The 10,000-nt window shown below is 53.2% G+C and overlaps 1 protein-coding gene across 1 annotated transcript in view; it reads left to right on the top strand.

Moving 5' to 3' along the window:
* Window positions 1–10,000, top strand: part of LOC119596098 (G1/S-specific cyclin-D2-like) — a 46,453-nt gene that overhangs the window by 34,016 nt on the left and 2,437 nt on the right. The window contains exon 4 of the mRNA XM_037945237.1: window positions 8,598–10,000. This exon is cut by the window's right edge and continues 2,437 nt beyond it. Coding sequence (XP_037801165.1) covers window positions 8,598–8,944 — 347 coding nt within the window. The 3' untranslated portion in view covers window positions 8,945–10,000. The remainder of the gene's footprint in view (window positions 1–8,597) is intronic.

The raw sequence follows: 10,000 nt of genomic DNA on the forward strand, positions 1-10,000 counted from the left end.
CTCTCTCTCTCTCTCTCTCTCTCTCTCTCTCTCTCTCTCTCTCTCTCTCTCTCTCTCTCTCTCTCTCTCTCTCTCTCTCTCTCTCTCTCTCTCTCTCTCTCTCTCCTCTCTCTCTCTCTCTCTCTCTCTCTCTCCCTCGCCTTTCTGCTGTCACAGACTCCCTGGCTGGTCGTTCCTCCTTATCAATCTCCCTTTTTTCCCCACCTACCTCCTCCAGCTCTTCCTCCTCCTCCTCCTCCTGCTAGCGGCGCGGTCCTCCTCCCTGAGCCCCGACGGAAAGGTCCGCGTCCCCTCCTCAGCGCCCGATATACCCTCTGTCGGCGCCAGTTTTTACGTGGTTTGCAACGGGATCCCTTGATTGCAGCTTTTGGCACCGGCTCCTGTTGGTGGGTTTGCAAATGAATGCAATCCGAGTTGTAGTTAATGCCCCTCGGGGGGGGATGAGGTCGGGAGGGGGAGAGGGCTGTGGGGAGGGGGGAGGGGGCCCTTTTGGCGTGGGCATTCAGACAAATTTTCACTTGATTTACGGCGTTTCTTCGGGAGTTACCTGGGCGTGTGAAGATGGAGTGGTCGGCGCGGATTGCCCGACGCGGAGGTGAGAAATAACTAGGTAACAGTGAGGGCGAGGGAGGGCAAAGGGAGGAGAGGAGGAGCGCTTGGAGGGGGAAGAGGAGGGAGAGGGGCGAGGAGAGGCAGAGGGAGGGTAAGGTATATTCCTAAGAAGCAGTGGTGAATATCGGGCCACCTCCTCCCTCCCTCGTCCCCTCCTCCTCCTCCTCCTCGCTCTGTGTCCACGTGCTTTCAGGCGTCTTGCTGGCAGGTATTCACGGCTCACCCTCAATGACGCGGGCCGTGAAGGTGCTCGCCTCTCACCCTCCATAGAGCCCAGCCTCCCGCGCTTTCTAAAGGCCCCGTGACCCTTATCCGCTTAGGGCAGATGGGTCCTCCTGACGTGGGAGAGGGCTTTGGAAGTCCCCCTCCTCGACGCGTCTGGAGGAAACCCGGATCATCCCCGGCAGGGTTGCTAGGGACCTCCTCGCAAGGGCGTCGGGGGAGGCAGGGAGGGGGACAGGGCGGCTGGAGGGAGGGGGGAGGGGGGCAGGGGAAAGGAGGGACGAGGCGGGACATATTACCCAAGTTACATAAATAAGACGTCGATGAGAATGTTTGGCTTGGGTGAAAGACGAAGGGGGACGGTGTACCTCCTCTCCCTCCTACCTACCTTATCCTGAGCCTCCTGCTCCTCCTCTTCCTCCTCCTCCTCCTCCTCCTCCTCCTCCTCCTCCTCCTCCTCCTCCTCCTCCTCTCCCTCTTCCTCTTCCATTTCCCCTCCCCTTCTCTCCTTCCCTCCCTTTTTTCCCCGCCGCGTCTCTCTCCTCTTGCATCCCTCCCTGCCTCCCTCCCTCCCTCCCTCCCTCGCGATACCCTCGACTGCGAAGATGAATGTTTTGCGAGGAGTGAGGGTCGCGCGTCCCTTCGTACCCGACATCAATACATGCATACAAACCTACGCTCATACATACATACAGATTAATGCATTCCTCCCAGACAGATAGACAGACAGACAGACAGGCAAATCGACACAAAAAGATAAGCAGGTAGACATAGGTAAACGCAGACAGACAGACAAACGTCCAATCGATCTCTACTCCCGCCATATACCTTGAAAATCCAATCCAGGCTCCCTTGCCTTCCCCAATTTGTTATTTGGTTCTTCTGGCGTGATAAATTATGACCTCCAGAGAGGGTCGGGTATTTTTAGCATATAATATACATATAAAGCTTCGCGCATATCGAGCTCCACAAGTGTTGGGCGTTCATTTTTTCCAATTGCTTGCGGTTTATGTGCTTGTGCAGGACGCGGGTGATTCACTCCTGCTTTTAGCTCCCCCTCTCCCCTCTTCTCGTCTCTTCTCTTCTCTCTTGCCTTTTACTTTTCTCTTCTCTTCTCTTCTCTTCTCTCCTCTCCTCTCCTCTCCTCTCCTCTCCTCTCCTCTCCTCTCCTCTCCTCTCCTCTTCTCTTCTCTTCTCTCTCTCTCTCTCTCTCTCTCTCTCTCTCTCTCTCTCTCTCTCTCTCTCTCTCTCTCTCTTCACACACACACACACACACACACACACACACACACACACACACACACACACACACACACACACACACACACACACACACACACACACACGTAAACGCGAGACAAGTCCTAGTGAATTATTGGTGTGAGGGCGGGGTCGTCCTCTCCAATCGATAGGAACACCCGATGCCCTCATAATAAGAAGTAATTTACCTTCCACATACGGATGGAGAGAGAGAGAGAGAGAGAGAGAGAGAGAGAGAGAGAGAGAGAGAGAGAGAGAGAGAGAGAGAGAGAGAGAGAGAGAGAGAGAGAGAGAGAGGCAGACAGGCAGGCAGACATAACGTGAGAGAGAGCACTGGAAGCAGGAGCAAGTAGCAAGGGTGGTATTAGCTAAGTGGACTGGCGCTACAGCTCACAATCTCTCCCGCTGGGTACCAATTTATTACCATTTCATGCTGTTCGGACGCCATGAACACCTATTACAAATTGGTTTGGTTCTTGACAGAATTATCTGTGTTTATATCTATCTATTTCTTTCTTTCTTTATATTTATCTGTAAGCGTGTCTCTATGTCTGTTCGTTTATGGAATAGAATGCTTACGCTGTCAAACCTAAACAGCGTTGGCGTAGTAGTAGTAGTATCAGTAGTAGTATGAGTATCAGCAGCGACATCGGGGGATATCGCTGTGTCACGCACTGGCGTCACTACCGCCAGGGCTTCCGGTTCTCGTAGTATTACTCTTCGTGGGAAACGCTCTAGTAGCCAGACTCACATACGCACACACGCGCTACGTACGCCCGCACCTCTTTTTTTTTTAAGCGATAAGCCCGAATGCACGAGGCCGTTTATCGTCGGGAGCCGTAATTGTCAGCGGCGTAATAAGCTTGCATGTGGAAGCAAGGGGTGCACGGCGGAACGTGCACGCGCGCAGACTACCCGAACACATGCAGAACCCAGCTGTAGACGCGGCGTAATATCCAGCTGCGCATGTAAACGGCTGGATATTTTTCGTGGTGGCCGTCATACCCACGTCGCCGGCGAAGTGACCCGGGCGAGTGGATTTCTCCGGCAGGGACTTTTTGCCGGCGTTGGGCCCCGCCGCCCGACATCTGGCAGGCGGGTGACCCAGCCTCGCCTCGCCTCCTTGGCCGCCAGAGTCTCGCCCACGAATTAGTCAATAAACCCCGTTCGGAGGAAGGTGTGGATTGCGGGAGTGGCCGGCAAGGTCGGGTTTTTTTAGGCTTTCGTTATGCTCCTTATTCTTTCTCTCTCTCTCTCTCTCTCTCTCTCTCTCTCTCTCTCTCTCTCTCTCTCTCTCTCTCTCTCTCTCTCTCTCTCTCTCTCTCTCTCTCTCTCTCTCTCTCTCTCATTTCTCAAGGGCCGGTAAAAGAAAATCCGTTTTTAAGCAGATCTGTTTTTGCACTGAGCAGTAAACGTTCCTTTTAGTCACTGCATTAACCGCCTCAAGTAACTTTCTTCTGACTGTTTTTCAACGGAAAAGGTGATGTTGGAGAAATTGTTGTCAGAGTAACGCGAGGAAGATGGGGGGAGGGGGAGGGAAGGGGAAGGTTATCGCGTCGGTATTTCCCACCTTTATTGTTTTTTTATCCATATTAATGAAATCCTCTGAATGTAGGGCGAATCGAGACGCGGAGAGTGCGAAGGTGGGCGAAAAGAGGGGGAGGAGAGGGAGGAGGGTGGAGGAAGCGGGAGAGGGAGAGGGGGAGGGGGAGGAGAGAAGAGGAAGCTAGAGAGAGGGGGGGAGGGAAGGAGGGGGAGGAGCGGCAGCATACCCACGCTTTGAATAGGCCTCGCAGCCTTGCTTACATCGCGATAGGTACGTATAGGCCTACGGGTAGATTGGCATAGTTTCGTGATGGAGTAATTGGCATGTGAAATGGGATGGGCGTACTTCGAGGGCGTCGGGAGGCAGGCTTTGATTACAATACGATCATGTGTCGGTGATATATAAAAAAAAGGAAGGAATTAATAGGCCATACTCAGGTAGCGGTACATGCTAATGGGGCGAAAAGGAAATATAGGCCTATAGATGGAGAAGCCCCCACCTCATTTACATGTGACTGACGTGTTAAGAGAGAGAGAGAGCAGAGGCCTAGGTGGAGACGAGCAATATAGAGATCAGGTTCTGGTGCCGTTGTGCGATTCAGTCCAGTTAACAGGATCAGATCGTATGAACGGAGAGGCGATCCCATGTAGATTTCGTTTGGGGGGGAGGGGGGGGATAGAGAAGGGGTAGGGGATAAAAAAAAAGAAGGTATGGGGGGGAGGGGGGGAGGGATAGGTGGGAAATTAACAAGGTTTTAAAATACTGATCTGTGTTTCCTACCACACATTACCAGAATTTATAATACCGCCAGGATTCTAACCGCGATACCTTGCACTACATGGCAAACAACAGTTAACTCGTACTGGTATCGTGTTTCCAACCACACAACTACGGATACCAACCACACACAGCCTGAGGGTACCATGAGGTGGCGTGGAAAAAGGTACCGCTAGAGGGAGGATGTTGGAGGGGGGGGGGGGTAGTGAATGCTTTAATATGGATCTCTGGAGGATTTATTAATATTGTTGTTGTTGTTGTTGTCGTCATTATTATTCTGTTTTTCGCTTCCTTAGCATCCCTTAAAATAGGGCATGATAGACGAACGTAGCTTTGTACTAAATGATCTTATATTTATTAATTTATTTATTGAATCGGTTAACAAAGTAATGTGAAGTTTAGACAGTTTTTTTTCCATCTTCAACGTGAGTGTAACCATTTTTAGGTAGAATCTCTCTAGCATAACACGTTTCACTAAATTCGAAAGCGAGACAGAAATACCCAGCAACAGGCACCCAAGCGGCCTTAGAAAAACACTAGTTGGACTCTCGACGGCCGCCATTTTTAAATGTCCAGGTGGTAGTAGAGGACCGCGTGGCTGTAGAAAACGGGACGCGGTGTACCCTCAGTTTAAAGGAAATCGCGTGATTTTTGAAGTTCCTTTGAGTGATTATTTGATTTCTTAATTCATATAGACTACACGGGGGGGTTTCTTTAGTGGGGAGCAGTATAAAGCCTATTGCTAAGATGTAAAAGCAAACAGAGCGGTATCTTAGCAGGGCGTTTAAATACCCACGCGGTAGCGAGGAGACGGTATACAAAAGACCATCCCCGTCTAGCCTGGGGCGTCACAATGCCGTCTGGCAGCTGATAGAGGAACCTTCATGGCTACCCTCCACTGCTCTCACAACCTACACAATCGCCTCATAACCCAACAACAAGAAATACTCCACAAATAACACAAGTTTCATGATCTCTCGGTCGCGGGAGCCCTCGGGCTGTTTGCGTGTGAGAGAGAGTGTCTGTGTGTAGCTGGGAGAGCAGGGAACGCCAGCCAGCTTCCAGTGCACCACGTGGTCTGTTCTGCACTCTCTTCTCTCTTTCCTCTCTTCTCCTTTCCTTTTTCTTCACTCTTGCCTTTTTTCTCATCTCGCTTCTCTCATCTAACTTTTTTTTCCCTTTCCTCTCTCCTCTTCCCTCTTTCTCTATTAGCTCTCTCTCTCCCCTCTCCTCTCTCCTCTCTCTCCCCCTTCTCTCTCTCTCGTTCTCTCTCTATTTCTCTCTTTCTCCCATCCTTTATATCCCTGTGTACACAGTCTGCAATAGTACATTTAGTGCATGCGCGTGTGTCGTCGGATCGTCCGTGGCCGAACACGGGTTTTAACAGCCACGGTTCAACGAACGGGAAGAGGAAAGAGGAAGCCGATAAAAATAGGAGGTAGTTAACAATGGGCAGGTTGAGCTAATTAAGGGTTAACCGAAATGATTCCGGACGTTCAACCCTTTAAAGGCCAATGCAACAGCGGACGCGCGCCGGAAACACGGGAGAGGAAATGTCCGGATGAGAGATCATTTTCCGGAAACTACAACGCCACGCCAAGTAGTGATCCGGAGGCTGGCGGCGGCTTGGGCTGGGAGGGGGGGGGGGCGATGCCTCGACGCCGGCCTCGCCTTTCTCTCTCTCTCTCTCTCTCTCTCTCTCTCTCTCTCTCTCTCTCTCTCTCTCTCTCTCTCTCTCTCTCTCTCTCTCTCTCTCTCTCTCTCTCTCTCTTTCTCGCGCTTCATTACGATTCGTTTTGTTTTATTTTCTTCTCTTCGTGTTTCATTATGCTGGTTTTCGTTATGTATCCAAATTGCTTGTTTTACTATAGAATCAACCCATTCCCAGCGTTCTATAAAATTAGTAACGTATAACAGAGGCAGTTATAATAAAACTTAAATCGCCATAACACAAAAAAACACAACAGACGCGAAACAGCATGCGAGACCAGGGGGACCTCAGCACCACGTGTTAAAGGTCCCAACGTAAGGTCTCTTCGCCCGAGGATGAGAGAAAACGGGAAACGAGTGCTGGACGTGAAGGGGGGGAGGGGTAGGAGGCGAAGAGAGGGAGGAAGGGGAGGGGGGTGGGGCGCTACTACACTTCGTCATATTCACCTTTTCCTGTATTGTGTCCTCATGCTGTCCATATTCGTCATGGGGAGCGAGGTCGTTCCTATTTATAGATTTTCCTTTTTGTACGTTTGGATTTTTCGAGATCGAGTGTGCGTCGAGATTTTTAAATGTATATTAACAAAATATGTGTAGAGAATTTTTCCAGCATCTTATTTACATATGATATCTTCTTAGTGATACCTAGAAAGTTCTCCCAGTCAGGTGACTCACCAAATAGAGCGATAAAAACCCATAAATCTCCTCCGGCGCGGGGCCATTGGGCTCAAAATCCGCGCTGAAAGGCCGGAGTCCCCGCTTAAGGGTCAGCCCCCGTGGCCGGCCCTCCCCGAGCCCCGCGCGGCTGCTCTGGTGTCTCCGAGCCCTCCATACATCCCCGTTCGACACAACAACAATGCAAAACAAAGGCGCGGGCGAGGACAATGCCGGCCGGCTCGGGGGCGCACAATGGGCTTGCAGGTCGTCGCGGGGAGGAGCTTGCCCTCGCGGGGGGTGCAGGAGGTGTGGGGGAGGGGGGGGGGCGGGGGCGACGAGGGCGGGCGCGGCTGTCGGAGTCCTTCCCGCTGCGGCCTTGTCGGGGGACTCGGCGGGGCAGGAGAGGGAGGCCGAAAGGACGGGGGGCGGCGGCCGGGCGTATCATTGTTGCAGATAAGCGTGAGGTTTGCGGGCGGCCATCGTCGCGCCTCCGTGATTGGCCTCCGGAGGTCGTCATTACGCTCCAGGAGGCCGCGGCGTCTCCAAGAGGCTCAGTGGCCCCCTTTCGAGGCTAATGGCAGCGTAATGGGAGTATGTAAATGGGGAGAGGCTCTCGGGCCCCTTTGAAAAACGACGCGCCATTATGGCTCGAGGACACGGCGAAGGAGGAGGGCGGGAGCATGCAGGGCCTTTTAGTTATCGGCTCCTTCCTTTGTGCCGCGTGCAAGGATCCGGATGCTGGAGGAAGGGAGGGAGGAGGTTAGTTATGGGTACGTAATGCATCCTGCCGGCCCTCAGAGTCGTGTTTTTTCACCCAAGCATTATGGCGCTGTCCGTCGATCCCGGGGAGCGACGCGAACAATTGCCGAAGGAGAGTGTGAAGCTCCAGCATTGTGGGCGAGTGACATGGGTCAGGTCCCGGCGCTGTTTCCCCGGGACGGCAGCGGCGAGGCCCTTTGTCGCGTTCGTTAGTGTGTTCCCATTTGGGCTCCAGCATTCAGCCCTCCCCCCCAATCCGTGTTTCCTGCCTTGAATATCCAAAGCTTTCTCTCTCTCTCTCTCTCTCTCTCTCTCTCTCTCTCTCTCTCTCTCTCTCTCTCTCTCTCTCTCTCTCTCTCTCTCTCTCTCTCTCTCTCTCTCTCGCTCGCACAATTTGTATGCATATATTTTATACGGAATTACAGCTCGCCCATTCCTCCGTTCGCGCTCCTGCCTTTCACCTGCAGGTCCCTTCTACCTTTCGAAGTCCCCGTATTGAAGTGGCATTAGCGATATTAGCTCCATGGCTGTCTTAAGGAAAAGGAATGTTTACCGACAGCTATAGCCCCTATTACAGACAACACAAAGGCCATATTCCCTTAATGATGGCCGGTACTCCGTTTCTTGAAAGGAAGCCCTAGGTTTTGGGCCAAGGATCGGTTGGGGCGTCTTTGGCGTGGCAGGCCCTCGGGAGAATATCAATCGGGATTAAGGGGGATGATCCTGCCTCGTGGAAATTTAGATTGTCAGCAAAGCTAGGGCCGAGGACTGCCTACAATTATTCCCGCCGCCCAGATTTAGATATAGGAGGCGATAGAGGCCGACCAGTGTTCGCTGATTTAGATTAAACTCCCGATAAATATGGTAATAGGGCTTCTGGTCTCAGCGGGCGGGGGGCTATCGCAGCCCGAGGATCTTATCGGCCCGAAGTGTGTTGTGTGGCGGACATTATCCGAGCCCTGGGAACGGCTTTATCTTCACTGCGAATGGCTTATTTTGAACTGCGCCCATAAGCTCTCTGTTTCAAGACTAACCTCCGCTTTTCCTCCCGCAGAGCCCGAGTTCGTGCAGGTGGAGCCCTCGGCCGTGGCGGTGGCGTCCATCGTGGCCGCCGTGCGGGGCCTCAACGTCGCCGAGTGGGCCGCCATCCTGTCCAGCCTGGCGTCCGCCGTCAACCTGGACGCCCACGCCCTCCAGCCCATCGTCGAGCAGATCGAGATGGTCGTCGAGAAGGAGACGGCGATCCTCCCGGAGAGCATGCACGTGCAGCAGCAAGCACAGCAGGCACAGCAGCAGCAGCAGCACCCCACCACGCCCACGAACAAGCAGCACCCCACCTCGCCCATGGAGTTTTTTGATGGCAACGAAACTCCGACCGACCTGACGGACATCCACTTCTGATGCCGGAAGCGTCAGTAGGGCGTTGCATGTCGGACGCAGCGGCCTCACGGGGCGCTGCTGCGGGGTTTTAGACGTAGAAGTCGTAACGGACGCGCTGCAGAGGAGACGCGGCCGGCGCAGGTCGAGCCCTCACATCCTCCTCACTGCGCCTCAGGTATCCGAGGATCAGACGAAGTCCCTCCGACCCCCGTGCGGGGCTCGCGAAGGGACGCTTGTGCAGATCCTCAAAATGAAGAAAAAAGTTTTCTTTCTCAAGTGAAGCTGTAGCCTAACCAAAGACATTTCAAGGAGGAAGTGAATTGGCCGCGACTCCCGATGGCCTCTGCAAACGGGTGGAAGCCCGAAGGCCCCTCGGCAAGGGTCGCTGGAAGACACGTCGCCGAGACCCGAGGGGAAGCGAGCAAGAGGACCATCGAGGGCGTCGCCGGCGCGTCCCAACGCAGCGCGATCTGGCTCATACCAAATGGTGTAGATCTCAGTCATTTTTCTGTATCCAGTCAAAGTCAGGGGCGGGGGATCCTTGGGGAACAACGGCCTCTCCTTCGCGAGTCGCAGGCTGCCTTGGGCCTTTGCTGCTTCTCATGGGTGCTCCCAAAAATATATAAAAAAGAACGACAAAAATTGCATCTTTGAGATTCAGTTCAGCGCCAGTAAGCCTCGACTCGGGAAGGAAGGAGCGTCTTGAAGTAACTCAACCACATGAGAAGCAGGACCATCAGTCGAAGACACTGGTGGAGGGTCGAGAGCAGGGAAAAGGAGGAGAATAAGTGCGCGGCAACGATCCGGCGCCTCCTGCTCCCTCCATCTTCCTCGTGCCTTACACCCTTCTGCCGAGCCTTTAGGTGTACAGTAGATTAAGTAGTGCCTTAAGATACAAGCCCGTCTGGAAACCTGTCGTGTTGCAGGCGAGAAGTTGCCACGTTGCATCGCTCTCGGCGATGTCAACGGGAGCCGGTTGATCGCAACGAGTTCGAGAAGAACATCGGAAAACAAAGAATCGCTCTCGTCCCCAGCTGGACTCGAGTTCCCGCAGGAAGGGACAGCAGCCGCCTTCAA

The sequence above is a fragment of the Penaeus monodon genome, chromosome 37 (assembly GCF_015228065.2).
Source record: "Penaeus monodon isolate SGIC_2016 chromosome 37, NSTDA_Pmon_1, whole genome shotgun sequence".
Lineage (NCBI taxonomy): Eukaryota > Metazoa > Arthropoda > Malacostraca > Decapoda > Penaeidae > Penaeus > Penaeus monodon.